We start from the raw sequence: 15,385 nt of genomic DNA, 5'->3' as shown, positions 1-15,385 counted from the left end.
TCTAAAATCATCTAACACAACAGCTTCTTCCTTTTCCTCTTCCACGATTGAAGGCAATCAAAAAAGGGAGCCAGTCTCATCATAGGATAACTAAAGCCTTTTTTCCCCCTCTTGTGCAGAACATCAAATCTCCTTTTCAACTTTGCTCTCTGTCTCCCTGTCTCTCGTTACCTGGTCATGACCGGACTCAGGCAGTAGTTAACCTGAATCATCAGTCAGTAAAACTCGTATTCATCCTGGTGGGGATGTTTTTGTTAATTACGACCTCGGTCCACCCCAACAACCGTTGGTTGGGACCATCACTGAACATCCTCGTTAAAGGATGCGTGGACTGAGGTGTGTTTAACGCTGGTTGCAGGGAATGTTCCCCTCCAGTTTGCGGCATGTTCTGAACTTTTCAAAAAGGTAAATCACACAAACGTTTTTCTCTCTGTTCCTTTGCACCCCGTCGAACGTTTGTCACGATGCACGAAGCATTATGGCGTACGTATGTGAGCACTACTGACAGACACGCTTCAGTGAGAATGAACAAAACAAATGTTTTATGAAGAGCATTCTGCAGCTTTCAGCTTACAGTGTGAATTGTTCTATGCTTTTTAGCCAATTTCTTTCTAATTCACAAAAATAATGTGATACCAATAAATAATCAACAAGTGATTGATAGAAGAACATTTTGTTCAAACCAAGCAAGTGCCAGACACAGGTCACTGCATTTAAAATCACACATTATCACAATCCGTGTCTCATAAGGGCTCTGTCTGGATTCCCTTTTTTTTCATTTCCACTGATAATTAAAGACTTTCCACATTTTCATCTCCTTACCTCTACTTTGCATAATTATCCACAGGCCACATTTTACTTTTCACAGCTGGAAACTGAAGACCAAGCTCCTTTCAAAGGATATAATGTGTACACAATGAAAATCGACTTCATGGCAGTCATTACTGACCCTTCTAACCAGCATAAGAACATATGGACGTTAATTATGCTTCTTGAATTTAAATGTTGCGCAATACTTCTCTAAGCACTGGCTTTAGGAGTGAACTTCAGGACATGACTTTGGAAAATTTACATACAGTGGTTGAAAGGGATGAGGCATAAAAGTTTTTTATTATATAATGTTTTGTGTAAATAAAATAACATAATAGCTATTACGATATTATACACTAAATTTCTGCCACATTTCATGTAATTGAGGTAATTGTAGTTATTTCACCCATATTCAAAACAGAACTAACTTGCAGAAGCATTTGGATTTTCTTTGTGCAGTTGATTTGAATTAGTTTCTGAGACATACGACACTGTAAGTATACATTTAAAGGGTCCACAATCAATATTTCTATATTTTAAAATTGATTAACAGACCCCTTTCATGTGAAAAAAACTCAGCACTTCTCAGCAGGTAACAACAATGTTTATAATTTTATCAGTCTCAAAATTGGGTTGAAAGAAAATAGCTTTGCATTTATTTAGTTCCAAACTATTATCTTTTCCTATAAACAATTTTCCCGATGTCCAATCCAAAAAGCTTTGGTTTTTCGAAGGGACCACATCAACAAGGTCATAGAGATCTCCAAGTAAGAGGCTTGTGTCTGAGCAGTAGAAGGTCAAAGCTGTTGTTGTAACCCTGTTCATTTGGCTTTGTTTCAAGTTCATTCTACTGTTATTACGCATTGTGTTTAAGAACCGCCAAGCTATGAGTATTACCTTGATCTATATCACTTCACTACATATTCCTGTACTAATTGGTTCCATATGAACATGGCGGACTGTTATGAGATGAATGCAGTCGACAGTTGGAACACGCAAGACAGATGAACCACAAAGCGTGCGTGTATTTGACATAATGATGTCGTCATAGAGCTCTATTCGCATAAACCGATGTTCTACAGAGTGTTTCTGCAGTCACATCTTTCACGCCATGAGGATGGTGAAAGAGCAATTTTCACCATGGAGACGGGGAAAGAGACACAGAGAGAGAGGGAGAGAGGGAGGGAGGGGGAGACTGTGTACGTTTGGGGGACATGTGGGAATGATAAATGAGTCTACACCATGCTGTCATTTGTACTTTGGCCTCCAGTCCAAAGCACAATTTAGTATAAAATATTACACAGTCCCCTTCAGATGACAAAATATAATGCTGATGAATGAATCGACAGAGACCATCCCCAGCTGCTATTGACCAGAGGCAGGTAGCTATTCTTCTCAAAGGGCAATTCGTTAGTTTTTACCAAAGCGCTGCAGAGGGCGGATAATGAAGTAGGAACGTCTTGTGCGCCTAACAAGGAACTGCAGACAAGTCACAAAGGGACCTGTGGCTTCACTAGAACCACCTGAAAGAAACTGGGAATCTAAATTTGCACCTGAATCACCGTTTTTATAGTTGCACAGATGTTGGAACTCAAGCAAAAGAGCACGCCTAGTGGTTTGAGATTATAATATGTGACGATGATTTAAAGGATCCTGTTTGTGACGTAGTTGTGGTCAGAATGGGTGGCAGGGTCCTCCGTGTTGAATAGTCGTCAAACAGTGGCGTAATTAGAATTGTCACTCGCATAGGTGCGTTTCTCTGCTGTGCTGCTGGACCAGGTGGAGGGAGCTCATGAGTTGGAGGGCATGCATGGAGCTTTGGATCCATCCTGTGCGTTAAGAACAATTCTGAGAAGCTTTGTCTCTTCCTTTCTCGGCTGTTTCAACTTTACGCTTCATTTAACACAGTCGCGTAATTCATCCATTTCTCGGCACCATCAAAGACAAAAACGTTACTTCGTCAAAGCCTTTACTCCAGACATAAGTCTGGAAGATGATAACGTGATTAAATAGAAGGATGGAGTTGTATCAACATTTGCATGTAATCAATACAAATCAACAAATCAAATGAATTCAATATGATTCTACCTCTGTCGGCAGTATTGAAACGATATCGTCATGACTGTAATGCAAAGACTTGGTCGGTCCGGATCCGGACCGCGGTCTGCCAGTTAGTGACCTCTGACCCACACACTGCTCTTGACGTCAGCAGTGTCCGCCACCACAATAAATGATATTTAGCAAAAGCAAAGAACAATGTTGGATTCAAGTTTCTCCATCCAGATTCCAGATCGTGTCCAGACTGTCACACAGCGCTGTAGACAGCGTTCATAAAGGCTGCAATTTCATTGGCTGTCACCAGGCACCCTGACACCCAGCATGCTGATGATGTTCAATATTGTCTCTCTTTTGGACTTAAACAACTTTTGAGTTTATTGTTGACTGACATCAACAGGACAAGGTGGAAACCGGATTTCGGATTTCGGCTGAAAAACTGAACTTTTCTTTCTCTGGTAAGAACTATGAATGCGATATAGACACCAATGAGACTGGGCATGCCAATTTGTTTGTGATTATCGCTTGTGTTTAGAAAACAGAGGTTAACTGGTTAATGACTTGTAAATACAACCCATACGTCATACAAGGCTCATGCTAGTGAGTTTAGTCCGGTTGCAGTAACGTTAAATATATTGTTGCTAACTCGCATTAGCTAACTAACTCACAGCTAGAAACACTCATCCGGCTGCTAACGTGTGCAAACATGCTAACGTGCTAACGTGAGTTAGCTAACTCACGTTAGCTAGAAACACAACGTCGGCTCCGGGACGGTTTGCTACATTTTAAACTGTTAAATGTACCAAATTGTTCTGAATATTAGTTTAATAAAGAGTCATAGTGACCCAATTCATTTCTGAATCTGTGGTAATATAAAGAATAACTTACTTAAATTGAACTGGTATGGAAAACATTCATTTTAAAATGACGGATTTAAAAAAAAATGAAATGATTTTGTAAGTCCATGATATGAACTACATCCATAGCTACAGTTTGTATTCAGAATAATGTGTACTAATAATGTATGACACTTATCATGTTTATTGTCAAACATTCTAAAAATAATGTTATAAAATGTTCAAAGCTAACCAAGAATACTAATTATATGCAAAACGTTCTGATGAATCTTTTAAAAAGTATGAATGCACTGTTTGATTTGGTTGCTTGGTGTATGTTTACCTCCTGTCAGCTGATTTTAATTGATTTAAAAGTGATTTTCAGATGATCTGAACTACCTCCATGGCAACACTTGTTGTTATTCCTAATTATGTGCATTAAAATGACAGATTGTCATGTATGTATCAGGCAGTATTTGAACAGCGTTGCTTGGTAGCTGCATGTGTTTGTTTACTTCCTGTCAGCTGATACTATTTTTATACATGAAATCAACCAGGACACTTTTGGAATGATGGAATGTTGGTGTCTAAAAAAACTAATTTACTATTCTACTTACTCTTACTCTACTTCTACTCTTATACTATTAATTTACCATGTTTTTTTGTCTTATTGCTAGTATTGCTATATTTCTATCTGCTTTAACAAAATTAAATAAATGCTTCTCTGTATATAATTAATGTATAATTCAATAATGAAAAGGACGATTAGCTCACAAACTACTATGAATGCACTGTCATGAAGTCGGCTAAACAACTTAGCAGTATACAAAATATATTACTGTTTTTCTTCATTTTGGCCCATTATTCTCATCACTTCTCTCTTTTTGACCTCCCTCCAGAGTAACTCAATCATGCGTGAGGTGGCACTCACTATACAACCTCAAGGAGGTCCCGACCCCCACCCGGGCCCCGAGGAGCAGGAGCAGCTGCCATACCCGGATCTGGCCCCGGTGGTCTTGGGCTGCTTCAATCAAACATCAAGCCCCCGTAATTGGTGTCTGAAAGTGGCCTGTGGCCCATATCCTTTGTTACTGCTGGTAGTTCAACCTTCGTCTGACACCCGGCAAGCCCAAATATGTGTCAGAAATAACACATGCTTGGGTGCATATACCGTCATGTATGTTTTAGAGCAAAGGCTACGCTCACCTGCTGCTATTAAGACATTGTTTAACACTGTTTAATTGGGCCGTTGTTAGTCCCAGGTCTTTCTCATAAGTAAACATTGATCTTGTGTTGTTGATACGTTTTACCAATAGATGAACATGTATGAGTTTTGACCTTAACCTCTTCCTCCACGTGGTTGCGGTATGTGTCCATACTTGTGATCCTCCTCGACTGTGTGAGTCTGGGCATCTACGTGCCCGGTCAGGAGAGGAGCTTTCAGCTTAAGGTTGGATTGATACGTGCACTCTTTTATGTTTAAAATACAATTAAAAGGTCTCCATCTTTTGTGTTAGTGAAACAACACCCGATGAGTGATTCCAAAAGCATTGTAGCCAGTTGAGTTAGCATAAGCATTGTTGTTTTCACTTTGTTTAACAGGGATTTATTATTTCTTTTATTATGTGTCCTCAGATTTTGGATTCCATTGTAGTCGTATTTTTCGTAGCTGAGATGTTAAGCAAAATGTTCGCCATGGGATTGTATGGCTACAAAGGAAGTTACCTCAGCAACCCATGGAACAGATTGGATCTACTCATCAACTTAGGAGAGTGAGTATCCCTCCATGACTTTCACTCTGTTTTCCCCTTTGTCTGCTGATGGAAAACATCGGCCACCGTAGGAGAATGCCAGATTTGCGCAGTTATACACAGCGTGTATTTTAGACACTGATCATCTTTAAGGCAGAATTCCAGCCAGTGGCGACTCTTCCTGCTGTCCTCGTGCAGTTCGCTATTAACATGTCAGTAATAGTTTCAAGAACGTATCTTGGTTTTTCTTACCATCCGCTGTTGGCTTATTCATGAGCAGAATGGTTTCATATCAAGTATTAGAATGTGTGTACATTTACATTTTGTGCATATTGTGACATTAAAGAAGACCCCTCGCTCTGTTTCTGTCCCCTCAGGTTTTTTGACTACTTTATGGATTACCTTGGCCTCCACCTACAAGTCTCTCAGGTGCTCGGGCCGCTGCGACTGATCAGCAGAGTACCGAGTAAGTCCACGTCCTGAAATTGGGTTTATTGGTTTTCACCTTTTAACCTGACTCTATTGGGGACTCAAATTAATCCTTCCAAAGCAGACTGTTTCTTTACTATTGCCTATTTTTATTTTATTAAAAATATAACCTTGTGAAAACTGATCATGGTAGCTCTTCTGTTACTGGTCCGACTAAAAGATATTTAAGAAAGTTGATTTTAAGAATGAAGAAGGTCAGAAATAACAACTCACATCGTCTTTTGTCTTCATCCTTGCAGGTATGCGTGACATCGTGTCAGCGCTCCTGATCATCTTCCCCATGCTGGGTAACGTGCTCTGCCTCTACATGTTTGTCGTGCACATCTTCGGGGTGGTAGGGGTCCAGCTGTGGGCGGGGCGTCTGCACAACCGCTGCTTCCTGGGAGAAGACCCCATTGCGTAAGGATGCTGCTGCTTCTGTTCATCCAGTCATTCTCTCCGGCCCCCACTTCAGTTATCAAATGATCGGTTCATTGATCCATTGACTTTGGTAGTTTGATCTATAGATTTTATTAAATTATCATTATTAAAATAATTGTTGCTTGAACGCCAAAATATGTCGTAATATTAAAAAAATGCTGAATAAAGGCACTAACTCAAAGTTATGTTTAAAAGAGCATCAGATAAGAACAACTGTCCCCAGACTACAATCCATTTCCCAACAAATCCCAGGATTTCGAACATTAGGTTTTGATTTATCTTCACATTTCCAAATGATTGTCTCTGTTGTATATGTGTCACTAAACTATTCTTCTCTCCACTCTACGTCATTCCTTTCCTCACACCAGGATGTACAACGTCTCCTTGAGCCCGTACTACGTCACCAAGTACGGTGAGTTCCAACCGTTCCTGTGTTCCACCGAAGGCAAGAGCGGCCAGCAATGCAGCGAGGTGCCGCCCAAAAGAAAAAACGACCAAACCTGCTCCTTGGCCCCTCCCTCGCCAAGTGTGTTTGGCCTCACGGGGGCCGCCACCAACGCCTGCGTCAACTGGAACGTGCTCTACAACGTCTGTCGGGGCGGGGCCCAGAACCCCAACAACGGGGCCACCAACTTCGATAACATCGCCTACGCCTGGATAAGCATATTCCAGGTATCCATCCATCCATCTATCAGTATAACAATGCATCCTCTCGTCCATTTTATCCATCTGTGACTCAATGGTCGCCATGTCTGTTAACGGAGCACTATGTTTTATTCCTTTGTCCTCTTTGTCTCCACCTGTAGGTTGTCACACTGGAAGGATGGTCAAACATCATGTTTTATGTCATGAACGTGCATTCCTTCTGGACTTTCCTCTTTTTCATATTCGTTGCCATTGTGAGTATCCACTCTTAACGACCGTGGCATTTTACCTTGTTCCTTTATATTTATGTGTTATTCCATACAGGTGCGTTTTGTCTGTTCTGGGTTGCTACATTCTTTGTATTTCTTCAAATAAACAGGCTTTCTGTAAACTTTAGATTTGAGCTGTATTCTATGTTGAGGAGCAAACCGGGTCCTCACAATTGTTTTGCATGTAGTAATGTTAAAAAACAGAATGCTGTGTATATGTATATACAGAGGATAAACTCTCATAGATAAAACTCACAACCACCAAAAACCCCAACTTGTTGTGGTTCCAGATGGGCTCCTTCATCATGATGAACGTGTGCGCCGTCGTCATCGCCACCCAGTTCTCGGACAACCTGGAGCACTTGAGGATACAGGGAACCAGGAGGGAGGATAGCGCCGTGTTGGACAGATGGCTCCGCTCCAAGTGGACCGGCTGCCTGGCGGTCATCAGGCGGCGTGCATCCAACAGGTCGGTCACTGTCCGCAGCCTGAAAGTAATTTGAAACACGTTGGTGGTATTTCTGGTCAAACCTGCAGTTGATAATTCTGGATGACTTTCAGGTATTTTCTCTTTCTTACTTGCTTTTGTTGAACGCGACAGGGTGCGCCGCCATGACGACGACAGAAGGTCTGACGACAGCAGGACTGGCGACTTAGCGGTGAGACTTGTTGGAAACCTACTGCGCCGCAACCAGCAGCAGCAACGGTCACTCGCTAACCAGTGGTTACCCCCCTGCGGCGTGTCATCTCTTTAGGTTGGGAGTCACATTTGGGGACAGCTCAGGACGAGACTGGAGAAAGTCGTCAAAAGTCAAATCTTTGACCGGCTGATCATGTTCGCTGTTCTCCTCAGCATTCTCCCCCTGGCCATCGAGCATCATAATCAGGTGAGAGGCGAAAGCATTCTGGCGGCTCTCTTTTAGATGATCTTAGTGCAACGTGATGAGAAAATAGAACACGATTCATCAGGTTTAAAAAATGTATCTTTGACTTCCCTTCCTCTCTTTGCATCATCATCATCATTCCTCACTTCACCTTCTCTCCATCCTCTTCTCCTGCAGCCGAACGAGTTGACCACCGTGTTGCAGATCAGTAACATCACCTTCACCGTGATCTTTGTGGTGGAGATGCTCTTGAAACTGATGGGTCTCAAGTGGGCGTACTTCGTGGACCGAAACAACTTGTTTGACTTTGTCATCGTCATCATCAGGTAAAATGATCTCTTTTGGCCTCACCTTTTTGTCCTATGTGGGGCATCGTTGATTTTCACATTATATCACAATGTTATTGGTTCGGGGTTCAATTCTCATTAGAACAACCGGGTCGAACAATCAGCTGTTCCAAAAGTGCAGTCCAACTTTATTCATATAGCATTTTTTCAAAAAGTGATCAAATCTCATGATGATAACATAAAGCAATGGTCTTTCTAACTTACGCCTCATTGAGATGTGTTTGCTTGTGTTTTCTAGTCTTTCGGAGACGATAACCAAAGCAGACAGCAGGTTGTCGGTCCTCCGAGCTTTCCGCCTGCTGAGGTTTGGGAGGCTGCTCCACTACCTTCCTTACCTAAGGACACAGCTGCTGGTGCTGAAGAAGGCCATGGAGGAGGCCGCTTCACTCTGCATGCTCATGCTTTTTGTCATCTTTGTATTCAGGCATGTGCGCGCAGCGATCCTCGTTGGCCCACGTGTCTGCTTGGAGACATGTGGCCGCCACCCACCCAATGCACACATTCTAGTGACTGTCACCCCCCTTTTTTTCCTCTTCCCCTGCAGTCTCGTGGGCATGCATCTCTTCGGTCAAGGGTTACACACCGGGAAAATAATCAATGACAGAAAGTACTTTGACACCCTGCTCTCGTCCATGGTTACCGTGTTCCAGGTCGGTTCGTCTGACTACCTGATTTTGTGTTTCACCGTCGTGAAATTCTGTGTCTCAAACTGCTGATCTCTATGTTTGATCCAGATTCTGACGGAGGAGGACTGGAACAGGGTGATGTACGCCATCATGGCGGCCTCCTCTCCGTGGGCCTTCATCTACTTTGTTGTGGTCATCGTGACGGGAAAGCACGTCCTTCTCAACATCCTCGTGGGTATTGTGCTTCAGGGCTTCCAAGACAGGGTGAGGACCGCTTGCTTCTCCAAGGGCTCTTACCCGATGTGGCATACTTTCACATACTTTCCATCCACATTCCACACCCATGCCAAACTCTTTTCCAGCGAATACTTGGCGAGAACAATGCCGCCGTGACCTCTTCCTCGACCCCGGAGGACGGTTCTACGGATGGAAACGGAAATGAGGAAACGGTGAGTTCCTCACAGCTATAACGCGGCCTGTGTCTCATTACCTTTATTCTAAGAAGCGTCTTTTTGAGATTTCTGCTCATGATTTGGACACGAGGCTTCAAAGTGTAGCAAACTCGCATACTTTACATTGACACCCATGCCATGTTATTGTTTCATTTTTTTTTCAGCGAACACTTGGCGAGAGCTCTGCCTCTGCGACCTCTTCCCCGACCCCTGAAGACAATTCTGCAGATGCCAACGGCGATGATGAAAACGTGAGTTCCTGGTGTCGGTCTCATTGCCTTAACTCTAAGCAGCACCTTTTAAAGCTAATGATTTGGACATGAGATATGAGGCGCCTGATCTGTGATAATTTGCAGAGATCTCAGAACCGAAAACCAACGGCGCTGCGCTGGTGCAAAAAGCGTGAAGAGTGGTCTTTCTACGTGTTGTCTCCCCAGAACAAGTAAGGCTCACACGCACACACTCATGAACACACACAAAGCAGGACTTCATCCATCATTCTCTTCATTTGGCACTTGTTGTGTCTGGGATGTGTCTACAGTTATGTTTCCTGACTAGAGATGTGCAAGTCCTATATGGATGGCGGGCTACCATCAATGATTTTCTATATGTTTGTGTGTCTGTGTGTGTGTTCCGTTTGTGTGTGTGTTTAGGTTCCGCCTCTTTTGCAAGAAGGTGATGTCTCACAATCTGTTCGAATACACAGTTTTGCTCTTCATCCTCCTAAACTGTATCACCATTGCAATGGAGAGGCCTGGAATAGAGCCTGAAAGCAAGGTGAGCGCCCTAAACTGCACACTGAGAAACACACACACAGTCAAGCTGGATATTATGCATTTCATGACACAATTAATATGTAATATGAATTTGATTGTATGCAATAAAGATACAAGCAGGTTGGAAGTGAATCTCACTCTGCCCCTTAGGAGAGAATGTTCCTGAACATCTCTGGTTTCGTCTTCATTGCAGTTTTCATGGTAGAGATGCTTTTGAAGGTAAGATCTTAAGTCACTGGGAAATGGAACTCTTATCATGAACTAACATTTTAAGTTGGTTCTAATTAATAAAAGTAATAAAAGATTTTCACCAACACTTCATTTCATGTCTATGATGGATTACAAACCTGCTTAAAATGCCTTGTCTCCTTATAGTATTTACTAATTGTAACTATAAGCATCAGAGCATTTCATAACTATTTCTACGGTCTAGTATTGTAATTAGGGCTGTCGATAGGTTTAAAAAAATTAACTAATTAATCGCACATTTTGAAATTCATTGATCGCGATTAACGAATGTTGTTGGTACAATGTTGTTTTAAATCAATGTTGGTTTTTCTTAAGTAAGGAGTTGTTACTTTAATTTTTAATTGTAATTTAAACACAACTACATACATTTGATCATCTTGGAGGCAGAATTCCACCGTGTGGAAAATGTTGAACATGTTGAGCTAGCGACTCTTCTCGTACCCTTTGCTCTTTACTCGCCATCATTTGACAGGGTAATGTTGAGATGGAAGTAGCCCAGCAGCTAGCCTGGCAGCTAGCTTAGCCTAGCGGCGAGCTTAGCATAGCATAGCGATAATTGGTCCGTTTGCCACTCATCTCCCTTCTGTTTGCACTAGGAGGAATTCCTCTGCACAGTTCTCTGCTGCAAGTTGCACCTTTTTGTTTTACTTCCGAAGCAGAAAGCTCTCTGCATCTTGAGCTACTGTCTTGCTTTCTTGCTTGTAATTGACTGCAGCTAGCTGGCTAGTTTCCGCGGTCAACTTTGTTTACTTCCGGCAATTAAACGGATTTATAATGGAATATCGAGTGGTAATACTACTGTTTAACTGTCCGTGACAACAGGTCCTGACCCTCGGCTTGTTCTTTGGGAGCGAGAGCTACTGCCGCTCCGCCTGGAATGTCATGGACGGGTCGCTGGTGGTCGCCTCCTTGGTCGACATCATCATCTCGCTGACCCCTGCGAGCAACAGCAAAATGCTGGGCATTCTCAAAGTGCTGCGCCTGCTGCGCACACTTCGCTCGCTGCGGTAGGCCAATTTTTTGTTGTCGTTGTTGTGCGTCTACACAGTGAAGATGTTGCTTGTTTGTGAGGGTGAGCATCTAACAAACCTTCTGCTTGTGGGTCCCTCAGGGTGGTCAAGCGGGCCCCGAAACTGAAGCTGGCGGTGGAGGCTTTGATCACCGCCGTCAAGCCCGTCGGGAACATCTTGCTCGTGTGCTGCGCCTTCATCTTTTTCTACGCGATCCTCGGCTTGCAGGTAACGAGGCAGCGCATGCGAGGCTGTGTTGTGTGAGTGCGATGGAGTTCAGAAGAGAGCGGCACAGTGGGGGAGAAAAGAAACACGTCTCTGTCGTCTTCTCACACTGCAGTTGTTCAAGGGGAAGTTCCACACCTGTAGAGGCGAGTACCTCGAGGACATCACCAACAAGACGGACTGTCTGTCGGCCAACTACCGCTGGGTGCAAAAAGATTTCAACTTTGACAGCTTGCCGCAGGTACAGAAAATCGCTTGCAAAAATCTACATTTGACACTATTTTAATGTAACGGGCTACTAGACATCAAATGGCCTCGCTGTAAAGAAGAGTTTTTTTGTGAAATGTCTTTTCAAGTTGATAAAAAAACAAAACATATTCAGCCAGATGAACATCAAAGTTTAATATAAAGACCAGGAGTGTCTTCCATTCAGGCTCTGATGTCGCTGTTCGTGATGTACTCCAAGGATGGCTGGGTGAGCCTCATGTACGACGGACTGGACGCCGTCGGAGTGGACCAACAGGTATCCTGTTGATGTTCTCACACTGACATGGTGTCAGTGAAATTACCATCTGACGTGTCTTTCCTCCTCCTCCCCCTCAGCCCGTGGTCAACCACAACGAATGGATGCTCGTTTTCTTCATCTCCTTCATGATCGTGAGCTTCTTCTTGCTCGACATGTTCATCGGTGTGATGGTGGACACCTTCCACGACTGCCAGAAGCAGCAAAAGAAACTGGCTGAGGAGGCGAGGAACCGCCCACAGCGTGGCGCAGGTGAGGAGCGTGGGGATAGAAAGGGATCGCAGCAACAGACCCATCTCCCTTTCCCGTGTGTGACCATCTGAACATCTGCATTTGTGCGTGCGTGCGAAGGCCCGGATGTTCCCGAGGTGCCCGAGGAGAAGCCGTACCAAGCGTCCTACTCCCGCTGGCGCCTGTCCATCCACACCCTGTGCACCAGCAAGCAGCTGGACCTCTTCATGGCCATCCTGATCTTCATCAGTGTTTTGGTTATGGCCGTCGAGCACTACCAACAACCTCTGGTGAATGCACACACACACACACACACACACACACAAACACGATACGGTCACGGGCCACCGCGAAAATGAGTCTAACATGGAGTCTGTGTGTGTCCTTGTGTTCAGTACATCAAGAGGCTTACAGATTACTCCCACTACGTGTTCACCTCCATCCTGGTGATTGAAGTCCTGCTGAAGCTCGTGGCGTTTGGCGCGCTGAGGTTCCTGCGAAACAGGTGACGCACTTCAACCGGGGGGGGGGGGGGTGGAGGCGGGGGGTCCCTGTTTGCTTGTTTCAGTCAGTGACTCACGTCTTCTCGTGTTTGTGTTTAGTTGGAACCTCATGGACCTTGTGGTCGTCTTGGTTTCCATCATGAGCATCGTTTTAAACGTGATGAGGGTGTCACGGCAACTTCCCATAAATCCCACCATCCTGAGAGTCTTCAGAGTGCTGAGGCTGGCTCAAGGTACGCGCACACACCTTTTAAAAGAATGGCTGGGTGTGTTTTGAATGCATGTGCACAACGTTATTCATGACCACCACCACCGTCTCTCTTTAGTCCTGAAGGCCAAAAGGATTCGTGTCCTGCTGACAACGATCATGAAAACGCTGTCGCAGGTAAACGCTTGCTATATCAACTTAGACTGAGAATGGATGCATCATGGACGCACATAACGGCCCCATTGGCTCAGAACTGACGGCCTCTATGCTGTAGCTTTTGTTGCGCCTGGTGCATCTAACTCTTTATTTTGTATTCCAGGTTGGAAACATTTGTCTCCTCTTTCTGTTCTTCTTTTCCATCTACGCGGCGCTGGGAGTGGAGTTCTTTGGCCATCTAGGTCAGTCACACTGCCAGCAGAACAAACGCATGCACGGAGGCTCACAGCGAAGGATCGCGGTCCCAGAGCTCAACCCAAAGCCTATTGTTGCCAAGGAAACCAGGAAAGCTCTTAGCTAAACAGGGCAGGCTAGTGAGCGTAGTAACTATATCAGACATACTTCAGTGTGGTTGGCCAATGTTGTCTTAGCTCATCCTGATGGTGAGTTAGGGTTAGGGTCTACTCTCATCATGCACCATCGATATGTTCAAAATGTGCAGAAGTCAGCGTCTTAAATCGCGCTCGTTGTTTTCTCTCAGAATGCGCCGTGGACGACCTGTGCCTCGGATTAAACGAATACGTCAACTTCAAGCACTTCGGCATGGCCCTGTTCACCCTCTTCCTGGTGTGCACCGGGGACAACTGGAGCGTGATTATGATGGTATGCACACACACACAGACACACACACACACACGTCAGCACCGGACGTAAACTGGCCAGTTTTTTGAAGGTGATCCACTTCCTGCAGCAAATGAGAGCGATGACTGATGTTTATCTCTTTTAACTTTCTGGTTGGACCGATTGGTAAAGTCACCACGGCAACCAAACGGTCCAGATTTCCTCGTCTGTGGGGAGTTCTTCTTCCCTCTCTGAACCTCTCTCTGCTCCTCTGAAGGACACCTTGAAGCAGTGCCGTCCTGGAGAGTGTGCAGACTACCTCACGTGGGTCTCTCCGCTATACTTCATCGCCTTTGTGGTCATCGCCCAGTTCGTGCTCGCCAACCTTGTTGTGGCCGTCATCGTGCAAGCTATGGAGGACAGCAACAAGGTAAAGGTAATGTTTAGCTCAAGAAAGCTTTCATTTTCTTTAAAAAAAAAAATTGTGATGATGCTAATTGTAGGCAAAATAAATACAAACGTGTTTATTTCTCTTGTTGGTTGAAAAACTCTGTTGAAGAAAGGTCCCCATGTAAAATGTTGATCTCATACGGTGGATTCGAGAGATTTAGATTTGTTGAAATAAAATTTACAAACATGTAAAAAAGAAAGCCTTTTAGATTTAAATATCAATATTTGCATATTATTAGAGAGATTGATTCTCTATTCAAATTACTTTTCTGTTATGTCCCCCCCAAAGGAGGAAGGAGTGTCTGCGGCTGATCTCGTTGTCTCAGGAACTTCTGATCCAGTTCGTTGATTTTAACCCCACGCGGTTCGACTCGGGTTTATGAGTATAAGCATTTCCATTTCATTGAATTTGTACATATTTCTTGAATTTTTATGTCCGATGGGTTTTTTTAAGCAGTTGTTCTATTCCAATAGAACGATTTATTGATTTAACTGCTATTTCTATCTTCTAAGAATTTATATGTGTATATATTTCTATCTGTTTTTTAGCCGCTCGGTTTCTTTGAAAGCAGTTGTTTTATTGTAATAGAAAAATTATTGATTTAACTGCTATTTTAATGTTTCAAAAATGTGTATATATTTCTTCATGTATTTTTATGTTTAATGTTCCTCTGGAAAGCATTTGTTCTATTCTTAAAGAACAATTTATTGATTTAGCTGCCATTTCAATGTTTTAAGAATTTGTATATATTTCTTCATATATTTTTATGTCCGATGGTTCTTTGTAAGCAGTTGTTCTATTCCAATAGACTAATTTATTGATTTAACTCCTTTTTCTATCTTCTAAGA

The 15,385-nt window shown here is 43.5% G+C and overlaps 1 protein-coding gene across 1 annotated transcript; it reads left to right on the top strand.

Moving 5' to 3' along the window:
* Nucleotides 1-4,612: 4,612 nt before the first annotated feature.
* LOC119195310 (voltage-dependent T-type calcium channel subunit alpha-1H-like) lies at nucleotides 4,613-14,919 on the top strand. The gene is given in 30 exon segments (XM_062559794.1): nucleotides 4,613-4,748; nucleotides 5,371-5,473; nucleotides 5,830-5,918; nucleotides 6,181-6,340; nucleotides 6,730-7,033; nucleotides 7,168-7,260; nucleotides 7,566-7,744; nucleotides 7,877-7,934; nucleotides 8,031-8,162; nucleotides 8,337-8,485; nucleotides 8,745-8,930; nucleotides 9,051-9,156; nucleotides 9,241-9,396; nucleotides 9,495-9,581; nucleotides 9,749-9,835; nucleotides 9,941-10,026; nucleotides 10,238-10,361; nucleotides 10,511-10,579; nucleotides 11,432-11,616; nucleotides 11,721-11,847; nucleotides 11,960-12,085; nucleotides 12,278-12,367; nucleotides 12,448-12,888; nucleotides 12,994-13,103; nucleotides 13,201-13,334; nucleotides 13,428-13,486; nucleotides 13,629-13,707; nucleotides 14,007-14,128; nucleotides 14,364-14,516; nucleotides 14,863-14,919. Coding segments are annotated over 30 exon segments (3,987 nt in total).
* Nucleotides 14,920-15,385: the final 466 nt, after the last annotated feature.

This window comes from Pungitius pungitius, chromosome 20 (assembly GCF_949316345.1).
Source record: "Pungitius pungitius chromosome 20, fPunPun2.1, whole genome shotgun sequence".
NCBI lineage: Eukaryota > Metazoa > Chordata > Actinopteri > Perciformes > Gasterosteidae > Pungitius > Pungitius pungitius.
This window is presented reverse-complemented; position numbering and strand designations above follow the sequence as displayed.